The sequence below is a fragment of the Canis lupus genome, chromosome 6, assembly GCF_011100685.1.
Source record: "Canis lupus familiaris isolate Mischka breed German Shepherd chromosome 6, alternate assembly UU_Cfam_GSD_1.0, whole genome shotgun sequence".
Lineage (NCBI taxonomy): Eukaryota > Metazoa > Chordata > Mammalia > Carnivora > Canidae > Canis > Canis lupus.
In genome coordinates, this window is record NC_049227.1 from 5,941,161 (window position 1) to 5,968,638 (window position 27,478).

Here is a 27,478-nt window from a genome sequence, read left to right on the forward strand (position 1 = left end):
CAGTGCCAGTTAGTGCCGGGTCTCAGCCCCTTGGTGACAAATGGGGAGCCCTATGAGCTCTAAGACACTGTTAAGTGATTCACACCCATCAGGAATATAAAAGGGGACCCCAGCCAGGGATGGTAAGAAAGAGTCAGAGGAGGATTCCTTTCTTGCAGCATTTCTCACCCTTGGCATTACTGATGTTTGGGGTAATTCTTTGTTTTGGGGGCCTGTCTTGTGTATTGTAGGGGATTTGTTTGCTTATTTATTTAAAGATTTTAAATGGTGGACATTTTTTTTTAGAGGTGGGGAGGGGCAGAAGGAGAGAGGGAGAAATTCTTAAGTAGGATCCACACCCATCATGGAGCCCAATGTGGGCCCGATCTTAGGACCCCGAGATCATGACCTGATGGGAAATCAAGAGTCCAGACACTTAACCGAGTGAGCCACTCATGCCCCCCTCAAATGGTGGACATTTTTGTGACCACCAAAAATGTCTTAAGACCTGCCCAATGTCCCCTTAGGGGAAAATTCAGGTTGGGTTGAGAACCACTGGCTTCAACGAAGCTATGTGGGGAATTGCACTTTCTGAGCGAGGGTGGGGTTTCAATCTCCTAAGTCTGAAGGCTCCTAAGAGAGGCATTAAGAAGATCCCCAGGAGGGGCACCTGGGTGGCTCAGGGTTGAGTGTCTGCCTTTGGCCCAGGGCGTGATCCTGGGGTCCTGGGATCAAGTCCCACATTGGGCTCCTTGCAGGGAGCCTGCTTCTCCCTCTGCCTGTGTCTCTGCCTCTCTCTCTGTGTTTCTCATGAATAAATAAATAAATTAAAAATAAAATAAAAAGAAGACCCCAGGGAGACTTTGTTCTGCTGTCCTAGAGGATGGGGGACACAGTGGATAGATACCCAACATTTTAAGTCCTGACTTGAGACTATTTTTGCAATCAAAGTGACCATGGTACTCTCTTATACCTATGAGAGGCTGGTGAGGTGAGGAGGGGGGTTGCCCCAGTTTTCATGCAGGGCAGGGCAGGAGCATCACCTCTTGAACAGATTTCACTGGGAGACATGAATCAAGTTGCTGTTAGGATCATATCCTGTAAATCCTGCTTGGCTCTTGGTGTCTGGCATTCTGCAAAATTAATATAACGTGCCTATGTGTGGATTTCTTTTTATTTATGCTGCTCAGGAGTCTTTGTATTTCACATCCATATCTTTTATCAGTTCTGGAGATTTCTCAGCTGTTTCTTTAAATAATGCCTCTCTACAAGATACCTGGCTGGCTCGGTAGGAGGAGTGGGTGATAGATCTCGGAGTCTTTTTTTTTTTTTAAAGATTTTATTTATTTATTCATGAGAGAGACCCAGAGAGAGAGAGAGAGAGAGGCAGAGACACAGGCAGAGGGAGAAGCAGGCTCCACGCAGAGAGGAGGGGTCGATCCAGGGTCTCCAGGATCATGCCCTGGGCTGCAGGCGGCGCTAAACCGCTACGCCACCCGGGTTGCCCGATCTCGGAGTCTTGAGTACCAACCCCACATTGGGTGTAGAGATTACTAAAAAATAAAATAAATAATGTGCCTCTCTGCAATTCTATTTTCTTTTGGAACCCAATTAGAGATGTATGGCCTTTCTTTTATTCTTTCCGTCTCTCATTTATTTAGCAAATATTTATTGAGTGCTATGCCAGGCATAATATGTGGCTTTGGCATATTTAAGTTCCCCTTTTTAAAAATATTTTAAAAATATTTTTAAATCTCTTTTTAAACTATTTTTAACTACTGATTTAAGTTTTTTAAAATTTATTTACTCATTTATTTATTTATTTAGATGGAAAGGGGCAGAGAGAGAGAGAGAGACAGAATCTTAAGCAGACTCAGATAGAGCCTGATGCAGGAGTTGAACTCACGACCCTGAGATCATGATCTGAGCCGAAACCAAGAGTTGGACACTTTAAACGACTGAGCTACCCAGGCACCCCAAGTCCTTATATCTCAGGACGATATAGCTCTTTTGTTTTTGACTTTTTTTTTTAAAGATTTTATTTATTTATTCATGAGAGACAGAGAGAGAGAGAGAGAGAGAGGCAGAGACACAGGCAGAGGGAGAAGAAGGCTCCATGCAGGGAGCCCCATGTGGGACTCGATCCGGGGTCCCCAGGATCACACCCTGGGCCAAAGTCGGTGCTAAACCGCTGAGCCACCCTTTTTGGGGGCGGGGGAGGGGGGACTGCCCTGTTTTTGACTTTTGGCAGGCATCTTGGTTCCAATTTTCCACCTTTCAAAGCCTTGTCCTCTGAACCCCTTGAGGCCATGAAATCCTGTGCCTTTGGGCTTTCAACATCGGCAAACGCCCCAGGGCAGCTGCTGCTCACAGGCAGCTAACCACTCTCGTCTCCAGATCTTTGTTTTTGGCTCTTGAGGATTTCCCGTACTTTCCCCCAGGCTCAGCTGTATGCTTAAAAGCATGTGGGTTGTAGGCACCCCGCACAATGCATCAGGAGAAATTCTGTCAAGAGGGATTGGGCGGGAGGACCTGGGTGGCTCAGCGGTTGAGCGGCTGCCTTCAGCTCAGGGCGTGATCCCGGGGTCCTGGGATCCAGTCTCACATAGGGCTCCTCACAGGGGACCTCTCCCTCTGCCTATGTCTCTGACTTTTCCTGTGTGTCTCTCATGAATAAATAAATAAAATCTTAAAAGAAAAAAGAGGGTTTTTTTTTTTTAAACGGCATTTAGTCTGTTATACAGACAGCAATGGATCCCACCGTGTTTGCAATTCTTCTGGATTCCTTGGGCAGATTGTCTTCAGAGGCTTGTTCTGCTCAGTGTCTCCCAACAGCTGCCCTGTGGTAGCTTCTGTCTACACTGGTCAGCTTCTCTCTCTCTCTTTCCTGCCTCTGGTCTGGGCAGTGCAGACAGAAGGGGGTTCTCTTTATGCCCCGGCTTGGTCCAGTCTGAGATTCCTAGCTGGAGTGTGGATGGGAGCCTCGCCAGCAGGGGACCCTCAGTGCGAGCTTCTGCTCAGTCTCCTGGGGGTGGTCGTGGTGCTGCCCCTGTCCCCCAGCCCTCGTGCAGCTGCCTGCAGGCCGAGCCCGGAGTCAGGGACCTGGGGGCTTAATGGTGACAGACCTCCCAGACCCTGGTGCCAGGTTGTCTGTCCGTCCCCTTTTATTAGTAATACGATTACCAACATTTCTCTCCTGCCATGTCTTCATGGGGAGAGTATACATTTCTCAGCTCACTTGTGCATCCAGAGAAGAATGGATGAAGACAAATGCTGTATGATCTCACTTATCTGTGGCATAAAATTTTTTAAAAACCCTCATAGATACAGAGAACAGTTGCCAGAGGCAGGGGGTTGGGGAGGGTCGGTGAAATGTGTGAAGGGGATCAAAAGGGGCACAAACTTCCAGTTATAAGATAAATCAGGGGCACCTGGGTGGCTCAGTTGGTTAAGTGTCTGCTTTCAGCTCAGGTCATGATCCTGAGGTCCTGGGATCGAGCCCTGGGTCAGGCTCCACGCTTTGCAAGATTCAGGCCTTTTGGCCTGCTTCTGCTGCTTCTCTTGCTTGTGCTCCTTCTGTGTGTCAATTAGATAAATAAAAGCTTTTTTAAAAATGTAAAAAACAAAACAAAACACCACCAATCCAACAACAGTCTCTGGCGTAGACAATGCCTCTTGCACTCTGTCCCGTCCCACGTAATCTCCAGCCTGAGATTGTGCTGAGCTCGAGGGCTCCTCCCCTAAGAGGGCTCCTCCCCTACGGTGGAAGTGATCTGATCTGCTGACCCTAAGCTGAATTGTGGAGGGGCATACCCAGAGGGCAGCTGGGGCTCCCACGGGCCTGCAGGTGGAGCAAGGGAACCTCCCCCTCTAAGCTAGGAGATGGGGAGAAACAATCAGTAGAGCTTTTTAATCTAAGGGCTTCTTCAGGGGTCTCATTTAGACCCTACAGAGATTGAGCTTTATTTTCTGTAGCTTGCTGAGAAGGAGGCTGAGGGTCAAGGAGGTGGAGCCAAGGGCTTGGTCTGCAGGGTTGGCATGCAGGGTGGATGTCAAGGAGGGTGGCGGCTGGGCTGGATGTCAAGGATGTCCAGTCTCTGAGCTCTTTCCACACAGACCCCACATCCCACCCCAAACACACACACACAGGGTCAAGGCCACCCCTCCAGCCCTTCTAAAGCCCTCCTGCCTTCCTAAAGCCCCCACCCCCATCCCACTTCCGAGCACCAGCATGTGAACCCCTGAGGACAGGACACTCCCACACTCAAGTTGGGTATCTCATGCTGGTTCAGGGGTCTTCCTTCCTTCTGACACCTCCTGGATGCCGACCCCTGGGCAGACAGACTCGAGAAGTTCCTTCCTCAAGATTCAGGCCCTTTGGCAGCTGACCTCGTGTCCCCCACACTGTCAGTGCTGGTGACAGTAAGCTGTGTGCTGCAGGCCTCTGCCTGAGGTCAGGCCCCCCACTCTCCCTGTGACCGTCCCTGCCTGCTGGCGTGGGAGCCATGGCGGGAGGTGTTCCTTTTTTCTGACCACAAACCCTCAGTGTGCAGTTCCCACTGAAGGCTAAACCAGTCAAAGAAATGCTCCCCCAACTCCACACCCTCCCCGGGGCAGGGTGATACATTTAGCGCCCGCAGCCACCACCCCATTTCTGTGACTGGGCCTGGGGGGCAATGAAAAAAAACCAGAAATCACAGTAGTGTTTGATAAGCCTGGAGAGGAAAGCATCTTGTTTGCAGAAGCTCTTTGAATTTCAAAATGCTGGGTGGGTAAGGTCGGTTCTGGAAGGACAGAGCCCAAGAACACTCGAGGCGGCCGAAGCCAAAACCAGGGGGCTGTAGAAATCTATCCAGCACATTATTGTGATGGATACTGCCGATTGCTTCCTATTTGTTGCCACCTCCAGGCCCATCTGCACCCCCTCCATCGGGGCTGTGTGTGCCCAGGGGCCGGCCTCTCGCCCTGCAATAGGCTGCTATGCTCGGCTCCGGGTTGGGTTCAGGCTTGGGGAGGGGCAGCCGGAGGAAGGCCGGAGAGCTGGGGGCATCACTTTCCAGCATCTTCCCACCTGGGGTGGGATCCTCTGGACAGCTGCAGTTCCAGCCACAGCTGCTTTGCGATGGTTTCCACGGAGTCCCTGGGGGTCCCTTAGCCCTGGCCGCACCTGTGCACACAGCCCTTTCCTCAAACTCTTCACCCAAGGGACAGTTCCCCCTGCTTCCTCCTTCTCTGCTGACGCAGCGCCTGGGAGCCAGCGCAAAGCTTCCAGACACGTTCAGCTGTTAACCTCCTGTTAACCTCGAGAGGTTTGCATAGTCTCCCAGGGCGGCGGCGTCAAGTGCAAGGCCTATAAAATGACCTTGGAGCTCCCAAAACCTTGACTGTTCACTCGATCTCTGGAAAGCTGGCTGCAGGAGATAGAATTCGCTCTCTGAGGTTCTCTGTGTTCTAGCTGAACTCAGGGAACTCATGTTAGTTCTTCTGCCCATCAGGGAGATTTTTACCTTTTCCTAGGGGCTCCCTCATACTTCTAACAGAGTCGAGTCCAAATCCCCAGCGCTCTCTGGCAGCCTTGCTGAGCCTGCCCCCTGCTGCCCACTGTCTCTGGTCCTCGGCCCATCCCTGCTGGGTTCCTGCTCCTTGGACAAGGCCAGGTCCCAATCTCCTGGACCTCTTTTTTTTTTTTTTTTTTTTCCTGGACCTCTTAATGCCAGGCTCTCTGAGGCATCAGCCATTCACAACTGAGTAGGAATTAGCTGGCAACTAATAGGATGAGACTCACTCCTGGCACGCCCACAGAGAAAAGCAGACAGCTCGGGTCCTGGACGTCAGTCACAAGCTTTATTGTCTCGAGCACGGACTCGCCACACTTCAACAATTCCACTTTAGGGAGAACAAGGGTGCGGGAGGGCTTGGGGATGGGGCATGGCTGAGCCTACACCGGCAGGTGGAGACGCTCACAAGCAAATGGTTTCTTTCCACCTGACACCTGCCAGCCGCCCTGGGGGGCTCAGCCCCTCCTGTGTGGGCCTTTGGCTGTTAGTAGACTAATCAGTGCCTCCTGTAGGCGGGGTGAGCTGCCGGATTTTGCTGGAAAGAGTAGTATTTAACTCCGGGTTAGGCCACTAAAGCATCGCTTCTAGACTGTTGTTAATAAAACCGCATGCGAGAGCTACCAGAAGCCAGTGGGGAGTGGGGACTGATGGGACAAACTGGCTGCCCCTCCAGGATGGGCTGCGTTTGGGCAAGGATGGGAGCCATACACACCTGTGCCGAGGAGCACCCAGGAGCCACCCAAGGCACAGATGCCATACCCTTCCCGACGTGCTTCTGGAACGCCTCCGTGGGACAACAGGCTTCCCCCTTAAGGCCCTGGCAGGGGAGGGCCCCGAGTGAAAACTCTCCCTGAGCTGGGGGAGGTGGAGGCAGGCCCTCCGTGGGGACGCTGAGGCACGAGACAATGACCTATGGGTCCTCCAGCTCTAGAGGCTTTTGTATTGGCTTTTCCCACCACACACAGGCCTGGAGGAACTCAGCGGGGCTCAAGGGGCAGAGGGGAGAGGTGGTTAGATGTTTCTTATCACCAATGTCCCTTGGGCTCTTTTCTTGGCTACAGGGGGACAAGGCTTACAGAGTTCTGGGCAGGTGCCTGGGAAGCGAGGGGGCTGTTGGTACATGTGCGTTCTGATGGATGTGCATGGCACACACGTCCTGAACACTTGCCCACGTGTACCTGGGTGTGTACACAGGAACGTGAGCAGTGTGTGTGGGCACGGCACTGCTAGGCTGGGGGCTCGGTCCTAAGGGCATGTGTTCTGGGCACCCAGGCCTGTGCATCTTATGTGGCCCGAGAGCATGGCTGGCCGCAAACACCCCACCCACAGGGCCCCGTGTGTGTGTGTGACCCACTGTGTGGATGCCAAAGTCAGTGGGTGTCTGTGTCAGAGCCTGCGTGGGTGTGTGGACAAACAAGAGGCCCAGTTTTGGAACATCTGGTCAGCCCAGGGGACACCACGTTACTGCCCAGTCAAGACCTGCCTAGAGCCCTGGGCTCCCCGGTAGCCGCCCTGCCCCAGCTTCGAGCCAGGCCCATGGCAGGGGCGAGGGGAGGGGCTTCCAAACTCTCCTAATACTGTGGCTCCTGGCCTTGGTGGTGACCCTCTGGCCTGCAGCTTGGAGCTATGCATAGGAGTTGGTGCTGGGGGGTCGAGGAGGGGAAGGACCTTGCCGCCCAACAACTTGAATCTGGGCCTTACTAGGTAGATGGGCTGGGGGTGGGGGGCTTGTACCACTGTCTGTGGGGACAAGAAGCCTGGACACCACCTAGCCTGGAAGTGGCTGCAGAAAAGGGGGCCCCACCTGGCTCCCGAGGACTGGACTCCCCTCCCTGGTGCCTAGCTGGGCCTCCTTGGACCCTTTCCCGGGACGTGGCTCTCTGGGGTCAAAGGGGAACCCGGGAGAAGGAAGAGAAGAAAGGGAGGCAGGGACATGCCCGGGGTGCCAAGATGGTCCGCAAGGCAGCTCCTTCTGGGGAGAGGGGGCCTGGCCAGATCCCCTCGGCCTCCCCCTCAACAAACTCTGGAAACTGCTGGGGTATCCGGGGTGTCCAGGCCAAAGGTCCCGGGGGCCAGGCCAGGACTGTACCGCTCTCTGTGGAAGGTCGTGCTTGAGGAAGCCTCCTGGTCCGGCAGGTGGGTCAGGGATGGGGGATTGTCCGAGGCAGTGGGCACGTTATTGTTACAAACACTGTTCTTGTCTCCAAAGTGACAGTCCTGGCCCCTGCCTGGAGGGGGCGCCACCGGGGCAGGCTGCAGGGGCTCTGGTGTGGACGGGGCCGCTCCATGGGATCCCTCAGGGTCAGTGCTTCTCCTGGAGAGAGGAAGAGCTTGATTAGCAGGTGTCTCCAGGAGGGGTGGGGATGGGGGTGTCATAGGAAAGGGGGTGGGTGGGCTGTATGCCTGTGCCGGGTAGCTGAAACAGCATATGCAAAGGTCTTGGGGCAGAAAAGTTTCTCTTGCCATGTTTGGGGGGCTTGGTAAGACAAGAGGCGGGGTGGGAGCAGGTGAAGGGAAGAGGCGAGAGCAGATGGGTTTTACAAAGAGCACGGGGCGCCTGTGTGGAGGCCGGATCCAAGGCAATGAAAACTGGAGTGGAGACTCCTGGCCTCAGTTTTCATGTCTGTAAACTGGGATGAGCCCATGCGCCTTGCAGGGTTATTGGAGGGACAGAGCCACACAAAGTATGAACATCACCCATCTCCGCTGTTGGCAGGTCTGGTGTAGGGTTCCCCCCCCCCCCCCAACTCTCTCTCTCTGCCTCTTACCCACAGGCCTGGCTCCTGGCAGAGTTGGCAGCCAAGGTTCTCCTGCCTCTAAGGGAGCATGGGGGCCAGGGGCTCCACTGTCCCAGATGGAAGGACCTGCGTGCCTTCCCATGTTCCAGCCTCACTCGTGCAGGTCACATGGCCAGCCAGGGACAGAGCCGGTGCTGGATTCCTGCCACTTCATCAGGCTGGCACTGGGAGTCAAGTGGGTGCCTGTCACACTGTGGGGGACTCCTGGGGTTAACTGTGGGGTGGGACATGTTAGAACATGACAGTCAAGGGGCGCCTGGGGGGTGCAGTCAGTGAAACCTCTGACTCTTGATTTCAGCTCAGGTCATGATCTTAGGGTCCTGAGTTCAAGCCCCAAGCTGGGCTACACACTGGCCATGGGGCCTACTTTTTTTTTTTTTTTTTTTAAGATTTTATTTATTCATTCATGAGAAACACAGAGAGAAGCAGAGACATCAGCAGAGGGAGAAGCAGGCTCCCTGCAGGGAGCCCGACGTGGGACTCGATCCCAGGACCCCAGGATCACAACCTGAGCTGCAGGCAGATGCTCAACCGCTGAGCCACCCAGGTGCCCCTGGCATGGGGCCTACTTAAATAAATTAAAATTTGGGGTGCTGGGTGGCTCAGGTGGTTAAATGATTGCCTTAGCTCAGGTTATGATCCCGGGGTCATGGGATCGAGTCCTGCATTGGGCTCCCTGCTCAGCAGGGAGTCTGCTTCTCCTCCCCCTCTGCCCCTCCCCTTGCTTGTGCTCTCTCACTCTCTCTCAAATAAATAAATAAAACCTTAAAAATACGGGATCCCTGGGTGGCGCAGCGGTTTGGCGCCTGCCTTTGGCTCAGGGCGTGATCCTGGAGACCCGGGATCGAATCCCACATCAGGCTCCTGGTGCATGGAGCCTGCTTCTCCCTCTGCCTGTGTCTCTGCCTCTCTTTCTCTCTCTGTGACTATCATAAATAATAAATAAAAATTAAAAAAAAAAATAAATAAAAATAAAAAATAAAATAGGATAAAAATAAAATATTCTGGGCAGCCCAGGTGGCTCAGCGGTTTAGCACCGCCTTCAGCCCAGAGCCTGATCCTGGAGACCCAGGATCGAGTCCCACGTCGGGCTCCCTGCATGGAGCCTGCTTCTCCCTCTGCCTGTGTCTCTGCCTCTCTCTCTTTCTGTGTCTCTCATGAATAAATAAATAAAATCTTTAAAAAATATATTCTGTAAAACAACTAGGAGAGAATCTTGAATATGGACTATGCCACCTATTCCATCAAGATGCTGCAGGAGGTGCTACTTTACAGTCATCATGGTCATCACAGTGAAGACTGCTCAGGCAAGAGTCATCAACAGATGCTCAATCCAGGGTGTGCTTTGGGGAGGCGCAGGGTATTCATGGGATCATAAAGTCTCTCTCCACAGACTGCTTGTTAGGAAAAAACCAGTCACTGTACAGTGGAGAAATCAGACAACATCTTGACCAGGTGATCAAAATTCACATCAGGAGTGAGGGCAGGTGGACATCATGTCCCTCAAGCTGTGAGGCCCAGAGAAGGACACAACATTGAGGATGTATTCTAGCCTGAAATGCATAACCTGGCTCAAATCACAAGGAACCATTAGCCAAACCCCAAATGAGGAATCTTTGCTTAAAAAAAAGGAGCATGGGGAGCGCCTGGGTGGCTCAGTGGTTGAGAGTCTGCCTTCAGCTCAGGTCACAATCCCGGGGTCCTGGGATCGAGCCCCACATTGGGCTTCTGGATCAGCGGGGAGTCTGCTTCTACCTCTCCCTCTGCCTGTCTCATCCCCCTGCTTGTGCTCTCCCACTCACTCTGTCAAATAAATAAAATCTTAAAAAAAAAAAGCCAATCTTGGTCATCTCTTTGAGTATCTTCTATTTTGGGTTTTCCCCCCAAAAGTTTCCTAATAGGAAACCTAAAAACTTTTATTATAAAAGGTTTTGAAAAAGAAACAAGGCTAAAAGACAGGGATCCCTGGGTGGCTCAGCGGTTTAGCACCTGCCTTCGGCCCAGGTCGTGATCCTGGAGTCCCAGGATCAAGTCCCACATCGAGCTCCCTGCATGGGGCCTGCTTCTTCCTCTGCCTGTGTCTCTGCCTCTCTCGCTCTCCGTGTCTCTCATGAATAAATAAATAAAATCTTGAAAGAAAGAAAGAAAGAAAGAAAGAAAGAAAGAAAGAAAGAAAGAAAGAAAGAAAGAAAGAAAGAAAGAAAGAAAGAAGGAAAGCTAAAAGAGCAGATGATGGCTGAATTGAGTGTGACCTCCCTGGGATCCCAGCACGTGAGACCCCACTGCAGAGCCTCTGGCACAATGCACCTCTGTGATTTAGGTGGCTTTTCAGGATTTTTTTCTATGGGGAGGTCAGCCGTGGTCCCAGGGTGTGGGAGGGCCGTGGGTGTGGCAGGGTGTCCCCCGGGGGGCCAGGGCATCCCTTACCTCTTGCTTATGGCCCTTGTCTTGCTGGTGGATGCCGTTTGCGGAACTGGAATTGCTGATGGCCTGTTAAAGAGTCCCGGGCAGGGGCTGAGCGAGGGTCACCAGGCGGCAGTTCCCGCTGTGGCCACTGGAGGGCCGGGCCTCCCCCATGGAACCATCAGAGGCTCTTCAGAATAGGGGTTCCAGGGCCCCAAGGGACCAAGGCTCTCAGGGCAAGGCTGCATCCCCAGCTGAATCTGAGCTCTTCAGGATCAAGCCATGTGCCCCCCTGGGCTGGGACCCCCAGAGGACGGGGCTGAACCTCCCCATCCAGACCAGGGTTCCCAGGACAGGGCCACACTTCCCGAGGACAGCGAGCACCCCGTGGCTCGCCCCCTGGCCAGCCCAGCCCTGGCCCACGGCTCACCTGGGACTTGTCGGGGCAGCTCCTCATGGCCTCCATGAGCTTCTCCACCTGCTGAGCCTGGTCCAGCGCGTCCCGCAGCGCGTCTTCTGTGCTCATGAGCTGGTGCTGCAGCCGCAGGAGCTCGGGGGCCGAGGACGGGTCAATGAGAGAGTAGCGCCTCTGGTCCGACAGGGACTTCTCTTTGTCCTGGAAGCGGTGGGGGAGAGGAAGAGAATGTGCGTGAGCGTGTGTGTGTACGCATGTACGGATGTGTGCATGTGTGTGCCGGGAGAACGCACGCTCTCCTCTAGGCCCACCCTCTGGCCCATTTCATCCCCGGGTCAGGCCTTCCTCCCTCACTCGAGGGTCCCCACTGAAGTGTCCAGGAAGGTCCCCTGCCCTGAAATCCCAGCTGGCAGATGCTTCCCTATTCTCCAGGTCCTGAGATCCAGAAGCACCTCCTGTCTTTCCTTCCTGTGGCCCCACTCCCTCCACACTGCGTCCATGTGTGTTCCTTCACCCCCAGAGCCACAGCCACACACCCCCAGAGCCCTTGCCCTCCAGCACATCTGAAGTCCTCCTCAGAGCCCTCCTCCCCTCTCCTTCTGGAGCTGCTCCCTGCTCATCCCGGCCCTGGAGATGCACCTGCCAGCCTCCCTGCTCCCACACAAAGCTACTCTGCTCTGCCCCTGCACCAGTGCTTCCAGATCCTTCTGCTCCACTCTGTTCTTCCATCCAAAACTCCCTCACTCCAGGGAGTGTCTAACCACCAAGCCCTTCCCTAGTTCTCCTGTGGCCCTGGGGACAGTGCAGGGGGGCACAGGACAGGCTGCCTGGGAAAGTTTCCTGTATGAACTCGACCAGCCTGGGCCCCATGGAGATCACCCAGAAAGGCACTGCCCCCCACCCCAGGAGGCTCTGGGAAAGTCTCAGAGAATCAAGACCTGAAAGTCCTTGCGGGCCCCAGGACCTTGTCTTCTCCAGAGTTATGCCCAGACTCAGAGCCACAGGGGCAGCAAATGGCCCTGGAATCTTGCCTGCTGGCTAGGCCTGCCAGGACGGGAAGGGTGTGCAGTGAGTGACCCCGACCCCCTGACCCTACAGGAGTCTTGTGCCGCCCTCCTGCCCGTGAGGCCTCCCTTCTCCCGTCTCCTGCGGTGGCTGAACCCACCAGCTGCCTGGGAGGGCAATGAGGGGCTTTGCAGCAGCTTCCCACAGCAGCAGGGCTGTCTTCCCGGAACCTGTCCTGTCCACACTCTGGATTGACGAGGCCCGGTCGCTGGCCACAAGGTTGTCCTCCATGCTGACCACAGGGGGATGGGTGGGGACGGTTCTATTCTGTGCTCCCATCATTTCTCGTCTTTTGTTCCTGATGGAGGAGCCTCAGCTCTAGAAGCTCAGTGTTAGAAGGAGCTCCAATAGGTCCCATCTCCTTCCTGAAACTGATGCATGAATCCTCACTGCAAAACCCTGAGGAAGGAGCTGGTTTCTGGTTAATTACTACCCTAGATGGGGAGCTCACCACCCTGCAGGAGCCCATCCTAGCTCTGGACACTGGGTCTTCAGAAGTCTTCCACACGGTCAGCCACGATGTCTGCAAAGGGGTTGCCCACGGCCCCTCCACCAGCTATATCACTGACCGTGCCTGTGATTCTACAGTATCGTGCACCTGTCCTGGGATTTGACTGTCCCTGGGATGGCCCCAGGAGGTCTCCAGTCTCCATGGCCAGAGTGGCCTTCGCCCACCCTGGCATTCCCCCTCCCCCAGGCTACCCCCTTGCCTACGCACCAGCCCAGTCAGCTTTTCTCGCAGGCTCCGGATGTCATCCTTGAGTTTCTGCTCCTTGATCCTCCACTCAGCCTTGTGGAGCTCACGGCTGAGGTCCCTCTCCGGCCCCGGGGAGTGGCGATTGGCCTCCAGTAGCAACACTCGAAGTTCGTTCAGGCTCCTGGCGGGGATCGACAGATGGCACACAGAAAACCTAGTTAGCCCTGACCCTCTGCTCCCATGTTCCAGAGATATGCCAGGTGCCTACAGGCTGACCACCCTGAGGGGGGCACTGGCTATCAAAACAGTACCTGTGCCAGGAGGGGCCGCAGTAGAAACATGGAGCATGCAACCATTTGGTGACAGCCTGAGAGGGGTCGGGATTTGGGGATGGGATCATGGTTAAGGGGACTGGGCCTTTTCCTAGAATGTTTTTTAAGTTTTTAAAAAGAGACAACAGAGCCTTTAATTAAAAATTAAATAAAATGTGAGTGCCTGGGTGGCTCAGTCAGTTAAGCATCCAACTTTTGATTTCAGCTCAGGTCATGATCTCAAGGTCATGAGACTGAGCCCCAAATCAGGCTCTGCACTCAGCGTAGAGTCTGCTTAAGATTCTCTCCCTCTCCCTCTGCCTCTTCCCTCATGCACATGTTCATTCACTCTCTCAAAAAGATAAAAAAAAAATAGAGTACGTTTTAAAAAATTGTTTAAAAAATCCATTTACCCAAGAGCCCTTGTGTAGCAAGATATTCTATTTTTTAAAAAAATTTTAATAAGATTTTTAAAAAAGATTTATTTATTTATTCATTTAGAGTGCACGTGTGCAAACACAAGTGGGAGAATGGGGGGAGGGAGAGAATATCCAAGCAGACTCCCACTGAGTGTGGAGCCCAATGTGGGGCTGGATCCCACAAGCCATGAGATCAGGACCTGAGCCGAAACTGAGTCTGACACTTAACCAACTAAGCCACCCAAGTGTCCTTAACATTTTATTTTTAAGGGATGCCTGGGTGGCTCAGAGGTTGAGCATCTGCCTTCGGTACAGGTCCCAGATAGAGTCCTGCATCAGGCTCCCCACAGGGAGCTTCTCCTTCTACCCGTGTCTCTGCCTCTCTGTCTCTCATGAATAAATAAATAAAATCTTAAAAAAAAAAGTATGAAAAGGATATTAAGATACTCCTCTCTTTTCCAACTACATAACTATGTAAGCCCAGATTTTCATTATATACTTCAAATCATTCAAATTGAATGCAGAGGAAGATGCGAGAATCTTGCTGTCCTCTATCAAGCTGGACATTCAAAAGAAATTTGCACAAATGTAACACAATGCCATTCTTTTCTGAAAGAAAGAAACTGAAAACTGAAACAGTTTTTGTTTTGGAAAACGGTTACTTTTTATCAAAAGAATATTATTTATGGGACCAACTGACTTGTTACAGTTTTTTTTTCTATTTTTTTTAAAGATTTTATTTATTTATTAATGAGAGAGAGAGAGAGAGAGAGGCAGAGACACAGGCAGAGGGAGAAGCAGGCTCCACGCAGGGAGCCCAACGTGGGACTTGATCCTGGGTCTCCAGGATCAGGCCCTGGGCTGAAGGCGGCGCTAAACCGCTGAGCCACCAGGGCTGCCCTACAGTTTTTTTTTTTGTTGTTGTTGTTTTAAGATTTTATTTATTTATTCATGAAAGACAAAGAGAGAAAGAGAGGCAGAGACATAGGAAGAGGGAGAAGCAGGTTCCATGCAGGGAGCCCAATGTGGGACTCGATCCCAGGACCCCAGGATCACGCCCTGGGCCCAAGGCAGCACCAAACCGCTGAGCCACCCGGGCTGCCCCAGGCTTCTTGCAGTTTTTGAGAGCTCTTTGGAAATCTTCCATAAGTTTGAAGAGTTTAAAGGGGTCCCAGAGACTAAGACTTTTGGGAACCACTAGTCTTTCTTTATAAGCTCTGCTTGGAGATCTGTGTTGAGAAGGATTCTGAGGCTTCATCTGAGCTCAGCAGAGGAGCACGGCGATCACTGGTGAGGCCAGCCACCTGTCCCACCTGCCCTACCCCTGCCCTACCTCCAAGGACAACTGGTTAATGTCAGGTGGAGTGGGGTCAGGGTCGGGGGCAGGGTTAGGGTCAGGCAGGCTGCCCACACCACCCATGGTCAACTCACCGCTCCTTTCTGAGCAGCTCCTGGCTGATGAGGACCAGCTGGCCTGAGGCGTCGTGGGTCTTGCGGGACACAGCTTCCAGCTCTGCCTCCAAGCGCCGTTTCTCCTTCTGGAGGGCATCCACCTTCTTCTCTCCCGACTTGCACTTTGTCTCCAGTGCTGAGGGTCAGGCGGCGGGGAGAACAGAGAGCAGAGAAGTCAAGACCTCCGTGGAAATCTGTCCCACTGGGGCAGGGGCCCAAGGCCTGGGCTGGGAGCTGGTTTTCTTGGAGACCATAGGGACACAGTTTACTGTGTGGTGTCTCTAGTCCTGCAGAGCCAGACAGCAAGGGACCAAGAGAACAGATACACAAAGCAGGCCACAACCCCAAGCACAGCAACGTGGGCCCTCTGATGTTGGGGAAGCAGGCCACCATTCCGGAGACAGGACCCAAGCATTTATGTGGTGTCCTGGGCAGGGGAAAGCTAAATCTTCAACTGAGCCTTGGAGGGGTTTGAGGTCAACTGACCTTTGCCAGGACCAATTAGGCCACATGGATAGAAGTGGGGGCGGGGACCATTTCGTAGGATGGGGGGCAATCTCATGGACAGCACCATTGGCATTCTGGCAGACAAGAAGTAGGGCCAGTTCACAAAATCACAAATTCAGACCCATGCTTCAGTCCCCAGGCCCCCTGCCCACCCCGCATCCCCCACCCCATCCTGGTGTCCTCTGTGTCTTGTTCACTGTTGTGGCTGGCATCCCCCCACCCAGGCCCCAAGTCTAAAATCCTGGCATTTCCTCATTTCCTCCAGAAAGGGGCTGGGGGCACCTACGTGAGATCTGTATGATCTATGAAGAAGTCAAGATGAGAGAGAGAAAGTGGATAGAAATGCAGAACACAGACAGCACAGAGCTGGCTCGGGAGGAAGAAGCCAGCTAGGGTCCTCGATCATCTCGTGGAGGACGTGGGGGCTCCACCTTCCTGCTCGCTGCTGCTTAGGTGTAAGTCTAGTGCAGGGGGACTGGCCCACGTCGCCTTCTCGAGGCAGAGCACCCTGACCCACCCACTCCACGCCCCACTGGCATGACCGCCCCCCGCATCTGCCCGGCGGGAGGGAGACTTACCACTTACTTGGGTCCTGAGCACCTCGGTCTGGGACCTCAAGGCTGTCACCTCCTTATCCCTCTTGTTCAGCTTGTCCTGTAAGCCTAGGGAAGAAGGGAGAGACAAGGGGTACAGTAGGTGAGGGGGTGGCCCTCCCACAGGAACCCGAAAACAAGGCCACGCTTGGCCTCTAGGATCCAAAGTCCTCCCCACATCAGCCCCCTCTCTCTGGGTGACCTATTCTGAATAAGAAACTCCAATACTTTGTGGTCTCGGGCCATTTAACTCTCTCTTAGTCTCAGTTTCCCTGAGTGAAAAATGGGGATCATAATGGTGCCCATGTCACCCAGTGTGTGTCCAAGAGCCTTAGAACAGTCCTAAACAAGATAATCTATGGAAAGTGCTAGAAATGCATATTTCTGAAAGTTACTTTATAAATTTACCAGAATACCAATAAAAATACCAACAAAATTTCAGCTCTTGGGAAACCAAATTTGTGGGTTCTAAGCTCACTTGGAAAAAGAGCAAGACTAGCCAAGAGAGTTTGGCAGACACTTCTTCAATGAGTTAAACACAATTACCATATGACCTAGCAACTCCTAGGAGCACATCCCAAAGAACTGGAACAGACACTTGCCAAAGACGTCCACGTGTGTGTTTATGGCAACGCTACTCACAACAGCCAAAAGGTGGAAACAGACCCAATATCCACCAACAGGTGGATGGATAACAAAATGTGATGGATGCATGTGATGGAATATTACTCAGCCATAAACAGGAACGGAGCACTGACATATGCTATGTTATTGAACCTCGAATGTAGTATGCTAAGCGAAAAGAGCCAGACATAAAAGGCCACGGACTGTATGAGCCATTTATATTCAATGTCTAGAATAAGCAAATCCATAGACAGAAAGCAGACCAGTGGTCATCAGTGGCTGGTAGAGGGACGGATAATGGACATGCGGTTTCCTTCTGGGGAAATGAAAATGTTTTGGAACTAGATAGAGGTAGTGATTGCATGACACTGAACATACTAAATGCCCACCAAATTATTCACTTTAAAACAGTTAATTATTTTTTAAAAGATTTTATTTATTTATTTGACAGCAAGAAGAGGGAGAGGGAGCAGACTCCCTGCTGAGCAGAGATCCCGAGATGGGGCTTGATCCCAGGACTCCGCGATCATGACCTGAGCTGAAAGCAGACGCCGAACTGACTAAGCCACCCAGGAACCCCTAAAACAGCTAATTTTATGTTAATGTTGCATCAATTAAAAAAAAAAGAACCAAAAGAATTTTGAAAAAGCAGAGCAGGAAGGACTAGTCCTACAGTGATTAAAATATAAATAAAGCTTAGGGATGCCTGGGTGGCTCAGTGGTTAAGCATCTGCCTTTGGCTCAGGGCGTGATCCTGGGGTCCTGGATTGAGTTCCACAATGGGCTGCTCCCCACAGGGAGCCTGCTTCTCCCTCAGCCTGTGTCTCTGCCTCTCTCTGTGTCTCTCATGAATAAATAAATAAAATCTAAAAACAAACAAACAAAAACAAACCCAAACAAGTAACAAGAGTCTTAGCACAATGCCCAGCACTTCATACACTGAAAGCCCAGGGTCCCACCCAGCCCGCAGCCACTCACCCTCTATGGTCTCTTTCATCCTGACCTTCTCCCCTGAAATGTCGTTGGACTCAATCATCTGAAAGAAGAGCCTGGTAAGGGGGATGCTCAGTGCCCGCTCTTGCCCCCTGCCCCTGCCCACCCAGCCAGCACACCTCACCCCTCTACAGATTGGCTCTCAGGGACTGGATACAGTGGCAAGGAGCACAGATGTTCTCCATCCTGCCTTCCTGACAACAGAGGACCCCCCTCCTGCTCCCAGTGTCCCCCATGGCTGTTTGTGCGACTTCCACGTGAATGTCTCCCACCCCTTCCTTTGTTGAAAACATCTATTATATTAAACACATGTCTCCTTCCCTGGGACGCCCGTGGAGATTAGTCCTGGAAATCTGTTTCCGTCATCATCTAGAGGCAAAATCCCAGCCTTCGTTTCCCATCCATAAAGCAAGCATTGGCTGCCACAAGGCAGTGTATACAGAGCATGCCCTGGGCCAGCTCCCAGTGGGACTTTAAGAAATGCTACTTCTTTTCCTCCAAGACTTCTTTTTAATAATAAACCCAGAAGCCACAGAAAAAGATCAATTAAGAAAAAAAAAATCTGGATGGCAAATACCAACAGGCTCCTGATGGCTCCTGGGAACAAGTGTCCAGCCTCCCGCCCAAGCTGGCTGTCCTCTGGGCCTGCAGTTAGCAGATCAGGGTGGCACAGAGCTGAGTAGGCAGTCACCTCCATCAACCACCTCTCATACTTCTGTTCACACATCCCAACCCTTTTTAAGTCTCAGCCAGTTGTCCCTGCACTTAAACCTTTGCATCTGAGAGTCATGTGGGTCCAGAGCGAGGTTCCATGTGTGTGGAAATCCAGAGATGGGCCTTCCTGAGGTCATCGCCCACTCCTTGGCCTAAGGTCTGTGAGGCAACTGAGGGGAAGGGGGCTGTCCGAGGGAACCACAGCAGTCCAAAACTTCCTCTGCTAAGGGACCCTCTCTGCTCTGAGCAGCCAACCAGGCCATGTGCACACAAGCTGCTCTGGGGCTGTTCCATTACCCTCTGCCCAGGATCCTGGGAGAGCACTTGTTAAAAATGGTCCCTCCCTGGGAGAAGAGGGCAGAAGAGATGGCTGCCACAATGGGACGGCTGCCACAGTGGGACGGCATGGCAGGACACAGGGAGAGCTTTTGGAAAAAAAGCATCTGTACTTGAGGCTCCTGAACACTTACTGCTAGAAGTTATCCTAGTGCAAATGCACAAGGGAAATGGGAAGGTCAAGAAGCCCTGGGGCCTGTATCGAGGCAACGATCATACTGCTTGCTGTTCTTCATATAGGATTTGCCTCATGTCACCCTGAGCACCCTCTGTCGGCCCTCCAGCAGTGGAGCTGGACTTGAACCCTGGCAAAGTTTCTGTCTCAGTCTTGCTTTGCTCACCTATGAAACTGAGCCAACATCGACCTTGTAAGAGTTAAGAAAAGGTGAGGCAGGTCTTGGTACAAAGGTTTGGTCAGAGCTACTCAAAAGGCCCTTCTAGGCTGGTGGGGACACAGCCACCCAAGCCTTGGCCTCCCCAGCGGGCTGAGCCATTTGGAGGACTTTGTTTGGAGGACTTCTAGATTTGGAGCAGAACCGATACTGGTGGCAACAGCCTCTCTAGAGCTATGCCCCTCTAGCCTCCCAGCGCCCACTCGGGGGACCCTCCACACTCGGGCCATTGGACTGTTGCTGTCTCATCAGCACTGGCAAAAGCAATAGGCACCTGGGTGGCTCAGTCAAGCATCTGTCTTTGGCTCAGGTTATGATGCCAGGGGTCCCAGGGTCAAGCCCCACGTTGGGCTCCCTGCTCAGCATGGGGTCTGCTTCTTCCTTTGCCCCTCACCTTGCTTATGCTCTCTCTCTCTCAAGTAAGTAAATTTTTAAAATCTTTTTTTTTTTAATTTTTTTATTTATTTGTGATAGTCACAGAGAGAGAGAGAGAGAATGAGGCAGAGACACAGGCAGAGGGAGAAGCAGGCTCCATGCACCGGGAGCCCGACGTGGGATTCGATCCCGGGTCTCCAGGATTGTGCCCTGGGCCAAAGGCAGGCGCCAAACCGCTGCGCCACCCAGGGATCCCAAATTTTTAAAATCTTTAAAAAAAAAAAGGACTGGCAAAAGGGGGCTGCCCTCAGGTCACCTAGGTTGGCACTCATGTTGGAGATGGGACACCCCCACCCCTGCCATCACCCGGGGTGGGCAGGGCTTGCCCTCCACACCATATGACCCCCATGGAACTCCTGGTGCTGGCGCCTTGGGGGGTGTCCAGGAGCCTGCACAATGGGACACATCTGGAGGAAGCAGAGAATAGGGAGGAAGCCTATGCCCTGTGCTGAGCGAGATACACCATCTCTCTAGGCCCCGGGTGGAGATGCAGCCAGGTCAGCTCTGGCTACTTTGGGTCCCCACGGTCATGCTGCTCTGCTGAGGAGGGATGAGAGGGACCCTCTGTTCTCACATGTGCCTGGCTGGGAAGAAGGTGGCAGCCAATGCTGGGGTCCCCATGCCTGTGCCCCCCTCCCCCTCCACCCTGCCCCACCCCTGCTCCCGCCCCCACCCCCACCCCCAGCCCAGCAGGAGAAGCAGCTGCCTACATTGCTGTGCTGGGAAGAGCATAGGGACTCAACGGCCTGCAGTCTGTTCTCAGCGACCAGAAGCCTCTCCCGCAGCCTCTCGGCCTCCTGTTTGCTCTGGGCTTCCGACCGCTGCAGCAGCTCGTGGTCTAGCATCTTCTTCTCTGCCAGGGAGATCTGCTCCTTGAGAAACTCGATGGCCTGCGCCTGGCCCCGATACTCCACATCCAGCTTCTCCAGCTCGTGCACCCGCAGCTCGGCATCGCGGCGCTGGTCCTGGGCCTCCTGCAGCTCCAGCCGATGCTGGCTGGCCTGCGCCTCCAGCTGTGTGCGCCAGTGCTGCCGCAGCCCCGCAAGCTCCTCCTGGGCCTCCTGCAGCTTCTGCCGCAGCCCCTCCTTCTCCTTGACATGCACGGCCGTCTCCAGGTCATGCTTGGCTTGCAGGTTGCCCAGCTCCAGCTGGTGCTCCATCTTGATGCCCTCCATCACGGCCTTCAGCTCCCCGATCTCCTTCTGCTGGGCACCCGGGCCCGAGTTCAGGGTGGCCTTGAGGTCCTCCAGGGACTTCTGGTGGTCCGAGGCCAGCGAGTCCAGCTTGGACTTCCAGTTGTCCATGAGCCCCATGTTCTCGCTGGTGGCCTGCTGGACCTTGGCCTTGAGGTCCACCACTTCCTGCGCGTACTTCTCGTTGGCCACCCGGAGCTTCTCCACCTCCGCCTGGTAGGCCCTCAGCGCCTTCTCGTACTTGTCCCGCAGCACGCCGCTCTCCCTCTGGTGCTCCTTGCTGGCGGACAGCAGCCGCTCGCGCAGCCGCAGGGTCTCGGCGGCCTCGGGGTGGTCGGCAGGCGGTGGGCCCGAGTGCAGCAGGCACTGCTGCAGCTCCTCGATCTCGCCGCGCCGGAGGTTCAGTTCCTCCTCCAGCTGCAGCACCCGCGACTTCTCGGCCACCGTGGTCAGCTGCCGGGGAGAGAGGGAGATGGAGGTCGGCTGGCCGGCCCCCAGCCCTGATGGGGGGAAGGGGTGGGGTGGGGTTCATGGAAGGGAAGGGCGCCACCTCCCTACCCTCCACCCCCCTCAGAGTACCAGCTGTCCTCAGCAGCCTTGCCCACCACAGCCTCCAGAGACACTCCCTTGGCTTGGAGCCTGGTGACTCGAGGACCTGACTGTCCCTGTGGCCCTATGTGGCTCAGGACAAATCTGTGGTTAAAAGAAAGCACCCATTTGGGGTTCTGGCTTTCTTTAGGAGGGAATTTGGCATTATCTTGCTCTGGGCGGGTCTGCGGCCGGAATGGGTCGATTCACAGAGGGCCTGTCTGGAGCAGGTGGCCAAAGAAGAGTCTGGTTTAAGGCCAAAGGCGGAACAAAATCAGTGCTCCCAGACCCACCTCCTGCTGGTAACTGAGATCAGAGGCCTCATCCTCCAAAAACCCATCCGGGTCATGATGAGGGTCACAGATTTGGAAACGATACAAGTTTTAAATCTTTTATTAACTTGGAAAAAAGACGTCTGTTTCTCAAGGTGACCTGTAGTTTAGTAAATCTGTTTTTGTTTTTATAATCAGGTTGAACCTTAGATCAAGGTGCCTTGGGGTAGGGGGGGCTCCAGCCCGTCAACGGTGCCTGGGTGGGTTTCTGCAGAGCAGCATCCACATGTGTATGTGTGCATACTGCACAAGCACACAGGGTCACCCTATAAAGGCCAGCATGTGCAAAGGGACCGCTGTGTGTCTCCAGACATGCACACACTCACTCATGTGCTGAGGCCGACCTGCAGAAACAGACCATTGCTCATCCCACCCCCACCCCACTCAGGTGGTTTAAACCAATCACCGCAAGCCATTCAGCTCCATGGCCAGGACTGCAGCCAGGCCGGGCTGGCCAGCTGTTTGGACATGTCTGCCTGCACAGGAGGCCAGCCCCAGGGCCCAGACCCAGCCTTGGGACTTGGCGGGACCTCACTCCCAACAGAGCTCTCCTTGATCTCCTGTATCTCAGCAGCCCCAACCCTGGGTCTGACACAGAGTCTCATGCCCTAGAGATACCCCCACACCCCTAAAGCCCCAGGCCCTTCAGGCTAGCCCCTCCCACCACCATAATTAACACCCCCCGCCCTAGGCTACAGAAACCTGGATCTGCAGTCCCCCGGACCTTCCACCTTCCTCAGCCTCCCAGCTGGGGAAGAAGGAAGGCATGTGTGGACAGGTTGTCACTGCACCTGCCCATCTAAGGGGCAGACCATTCCCAAGAGCCCCACCCCCATCCCATTTCTGAACTTGACAAAGCCTTGTCTAGGCAATGCATGGGGAGGGAGGGAGGGGAAGGGTCTCACAGGACATTCCCAGCCAGGGGATCACAAGCTGGAGCACACGGTCCGGTCCGGGAGAGCCCGACCCCCTCCTCCTTGGTGGAAAATTGTCCCTAAACCACGACTTTCCTTCTAGGAGGGGCGCAAAAGGCGAAACACAATGAGGATAGCAGCCAAAGACAGAGAAAATAATAAAACAGAGAAGCCGAAGGAGCCGAGAAGGAGCCAAGGCGCCGCAGGGGGCAGTGGGGGGACGCAGGCGGCGTTACCCTGTTGTCGGCTAATTCGCGGAGCAGCCGCTCGGCCTGCGCCTTCTCCAGTAGCAGGCTCTGCTCCAGCTCCCCAATGCGTGCGTGCTCCAGCTGCGTCTGGGTCTGGTCCACCCGGGGCGGGTGGGAGGCGGGCCAGGGGAGAGAAGTACAGGGCAGAGGAAGCCGGAGGGAGAAAGGGAGAGGGAGAGAGAGAGGGAGAGGGAGAGAGGGGGGAGAGAAGAGAGAGAGAGAGAGAGAGAGAGAGAGAGAGAGAGAGAGGCGGCGTCATCTTCCGTGAACAAGACAGGAGAGCAGGTCAAGGACAGGAGGCGGCTTGGGGAAAGATGATCTGGGGAGGTGGGACGGGCTGGGCCTGCCGCTGCCCCTTGCTGGGTCCCCAGCTAGGTTTGTTTAATGGCAGAGGAGGGGCTGAAGCAACCCGGCCCAAGCCACCCCACCCGGGAGAGGGTAGCAACAGGGCATCTGGTTCCCTTCGGTCACCCGCAGGGGGTTCTTCCCCTTGCAGCTCTGGAGAGGGGCCCCAGCCTACTTCTGCTCCCCATTAGGCTGCTGCTCATTTTAGGCATAGGGTCCTGCACACCAGAGCTCCCCAGATGGATGGGTCAGTAAATGAACCCAGGACTCCAGCCCCCAGGCCTGAGCTGAAGGTGCAAGAACCAATCGAATGGGAAGGTTTGAAAAAATATCTCTACCCCATTGATTCTCCCAGCCTGGCCTCCCTGGTGCTCTGGCTGAGCCCGGCATGTCCCCAGAGCCCTCAGGGCTCCCCCCCCACCCCCCCGTGGAGGATGCCTGGTGTACCCAAACCATAAGAACACTTTTGTTTTAGCTGCCCACGTTCATGAAGCCAGACGTTCTCAGGACATCCAGGCTGGCATTTGGGTTTCTCATAACAGATTTCCAAGGGTGGCAGGGGCCAAGGGAGCTGGCTCCAGGGCACCCGAGGCAATCTGGAGCCTGAGTTCATCGTAAGGAGAAGCCAGAGGGTCCTCCTCAGCCTCCAGCAGAAGCAGTTTAAAGCAAATCTGGGGCGGTCCCCGTGGTGCAGCAGTTTAGCGCCGCCTGCAGCCTGGGGTGTGATCCTGGAGACCCGGGATCGAGTCCCACGTTGGGCTCCCTGTATGGGGCCTGCTTCTCCCTCTGCCTGTGTCTCTGCCTCTCTCTCTCTCTCTCTCTGTGTGTGTGTGTGTCTCTATAATAAATAAAAATAAAATCTTTAAAAAAGTAAATAAAGCAAATCTGTACTGCCAGTCTGAAGAGGCAGGACTTAGCCACACTGCACACGGGCATAAAAACAAGAACGCATACCCGTCACTAGCAAGGGTGATGGGGACATGTAAACCCATCGGAGGAACACTTGCGATTCCTACAAAGCTAGAGAGATGTTTATGTGCTTTGGCCTATGATCTTATCTCTGCGAATTTTCCTAACAGAACAACTACAAAAGTTCTCTGTTTCCCTCTCTCAAGAGGGCAGCGTGCCACAGTGCTAACAAGCAGCCATGCGCAGGCTATTCCAGGAAATTACAGACTGACAATGGTGTCTGGATGTCAGCCCCGGGGTGGGAGGGGTCAGGGGGTGGTCTCCACCCTTCTCCCCCATAGAGGGTGGGCTCCACAGCTCAGCTCAGCCCAGGACCCACGCTAGGGGGCGCAGGATCATATATGATGTGCTGCTGGCCCTGCAGCAAGAAAAAGCACCGCCCCCCACCTCCCCCAGCTTCCCAATTCCAAGACAGCTTTATTTGGGTCTCCCAAAAGAATACCCCTCCTACCCGCGCCATATCAACCAAACTTCTAGCCTCCTGGTCTGCGGGTTGGGGTCTCCATGGTGGAATCCAGTGGAGTTGCTTCAGATGTTTGCTTAATGAAGATAAATTCAACCACGGGAATCCGGGATGGAAAACCACCCCTAAGGCTACATTTTAGGTGGGGTGCATGATCTGGCTACCCATCTGCTCCTGGGACACTGCCCAGGGTGCGAGCAGTGGGGCCATCATGTCGTTCCTGCTTCTCGCTCTCAAGCTCCCTGGAGTTGACATTCATAAACCCATGCCCACGGTCAAGGTGCTGGAGGCAGCATAAGGGTGGATGCAACTTCTGTCTCATGCGCTAACTTTAGAACCTAACCCACGCATGAAGGGTGTCTCAGCCGTCTCCCCATTTCACAGGAGGGAGCGACTACTCCGGAGAGACAAAGCTTCAGCAACTCGGGGCAGCGCCAGGCCTGGCACTCAGACCACTGTCCCCTGAGCCAGCTGGACTCCATGGAGGCGGGCCACAGATTTTCAGCAGCAACATGGACCATCGAAGGAGGCTCCTGTTGGGAGGGATCCCCATTTACCTGCTGCAGCTCAAATCCAGGAGCTTGGCCAAGCCTTGCCTACGCTCCACACCTGCAGCCCTGCCTCTCCTCAGAGACACTGTGTCCACACCCCTGCGAAGCAGAGCTCCCACCTCGGGATACCCTCTGGGTAACTGAAGGCAAAGGCTGGAATCGTTAACTAGGGGAGGAGATTCCACAGTAGCACCAGGGGCTCCTGAAGGTCAGAGGCACACGTCACTCACTGCCCTTGACCTCTCTTTAGTTCTCATACCACACAAATCAACAGAGCTGATTCTGCGTCAAGCCCAGCCCTCCCTGTTACCGTCGGCACTCCCATGCAAGTGAAGACTAACATGTGCTATTTAATTAGCAACATTGATACACAGAACCCCTGGATGATCGATTCATCAACAACCACCGAGCACCAGTAAGGTCGAGCCTAAGGCGGTGACCTGACGTCCCGCTCGGGCATCATCGGGAAGGAGCACACACATTCTCAGGGTGCAACGTGGCAAACATCTGTTCAAGAACCAGACAGCCTGTACCCAGCCTGTGACCTGGGATTCCCACTCCAGGAGAAGCACCTTCCCTGTGCTCTTGCCCTGTTCAGGCAGGGAGGACATAAAGGTGCAGGAAAGAGACAGGGTCCCTATCCCCCAGGGGCGTACACTGCAAGGAGGGTTGGAGCTGAGAATAGAGCTGGGGGTGGGGAGCAATAGATGGACACAAAATGAAGAGGCAGAGGTGCCCTCCCTGGGGCACTTGAGTGGCTCAGTCGGTTAAGCATCTGCCTTCAGCTCAGGTCATGATCCTGGGGTCCTGGGATCCGGCCCTGAGTCAGGCTCCCTGCTCAGGGTGAGTCTGCTTCTCCCTCTGCCTCTGTCTGCAGCTCCCCCTGCTTATGTGCTCAAGCTCTCTCTCTCTCTCTCCATCAAATAAATAAAATCTTTAAAAAAGAAAAAAAAAAGTGGCCTCTCTGAAAAATACAGTTGAAGGTAAGCCCTGAAGGAGAAGCAGGAATTAGCAAAGGAGCCGCTCAGAGGCAGACAGAGCTTGGGGTGTCCAGGGACAGACAAGCTCCACGTGCTCAGAACACAGGGTGTGCAGGGCTGGGTCCCCCCACGGTCTCCTCTGGGACACCTTGGAAGAGCCTACCTTTACCTGGGGTCCTGGCACCAGACGTATGAGCAGGGAAGGGGCAGGGTCTGGTTTATCTTTTTAAGAGATTTGGTCAGCAGTTTGCTTTAAACTAACATTGAGAGGGGGCTGTGGGTGTGGGTATGGCGGGAACAAGACTGGCCGGGGTTGACATGATCACTGAAGCCGGCTGATGGGCAAAGGATGAGGGCTCACACATCATGCCTTCTTCCCTACTTATGCATAGGCTTAAAATTTCCCAGCATTGAAAATTACAAAGCTATATTTTTCAAGGCTATCTGGCTTCAGTGCAGAGAATGGCCAGTGGAAGGACACGGGAGGTGCCAAGGAGGGGCTGGCGCGGGTGTCCAGGGCAAGGTGTTGGGGCCTGGCCTAGAAAGGTGGCCATGGGGAGGAAGAGGGTTTCAGAGGCTAGGGCAAGGTCAGGAGCATTTCTGATGGAGAGATGAGGGATGAGTCAGCTGAGCAACCATCTGTGGGATTGTGGGGCCAACTGCTGAGATGGGGGGCAGGGTGCGGGTGTTCTGTACATGTTACATTTGGGATGCTCAGTGGTGTCCCCCCCTAGACCTCACAGTGACCTGGAGCCTCCAAATGGGACTTTGTTTTGGAAGAGGGAGTCTTTGCACATGTGATGGGTTAAGATGAAGTCATATTGAATTAAGGTAGACCTCAGACCCAGTGACTGGTGTCCTTATCTGAAGGCCCAGTCAGAGACTCAGGGACATCTAGGGACAAAGGCCATGTGGGGACAGCCAGTGACTCAGTTATAAGCCAAGGAGTCCTGAGCAGAGCTGGGAGAGAGGCACAGAGCAGATTCTCCCCCAGAGCCTCCAAAGGGAGCCAAGCCTGCTCATCCTTTGATTTCAGACTTCGGCTTCCAGAACAGTGAGAGAATAAGTTTGCATTGTTTTAAGCCACCAAATTGTGGTCATTTGTTACAGCAGCCTCTGGAAACTGCCACAGGTGCCCGTCCCTCCCTCCTCCTGGGGGAGATGTCCAGTAGGCACACCAGTGGGGTGCTCAGGGGGAGACTGA

The 27,478-nt window shown here is 54.0% G+C and overlaps 1 protein-coding gene across 2 annotated transcripts in view; it reads right to left on the minus strand.

The window, feature by feature from the left end:
- Positions 1–5,801: 5,801 nt before the first annotated feature.
- CLIP2 (CAP-Gly domain containing linker protein 2) overlaps positions 5,802–27,478 on the minus strand; it is a 72,190-nt gene continuing 50,513 nt past the window's right edge. The window contains exons 10-18 of one of the 2 annotated variants that reach the window (XM_038539074.1): positions 22,955–23,059; positions 20,402–21,337; positions 17,800–17,857; positions 16,183–16,266; positions 15,077–15,233; positions 12,937–13,096; positions 11,169–11,354; positions 10,763–10,825; positions 5,802–7,851 (exon numbers count right to left, since the gene is read on the minus strand). In XM_038539074.1, the coding sequence (XP_038395002.1) occupies positions 7,840–7,851; positions 10,763–10,825; positions 11,169–11,354; positions 12,937–13,096; positions 15,077–15,233; positions 16,183–16,266; positions 17,800–17,857; positions 20,402–21,337; positions 22,955–23,059 (1,761 nt within the window). In that variant the 3' untranslated portion in view covers positions 5,802–7,839. The remainder of the gene's footprint in view (positions 7,852–10,762; positions 10,826–11,168; positions 11,355–12,936; positions 13,097–15,076; positions 15,234–16,182; positions 16,267–17,799; positions 17,858–20,401; positions 21,338–22,954; positions 23,060–27,478) is intronic. The other variant, XM_038539075.1, reaches the window with a different exon arrangement.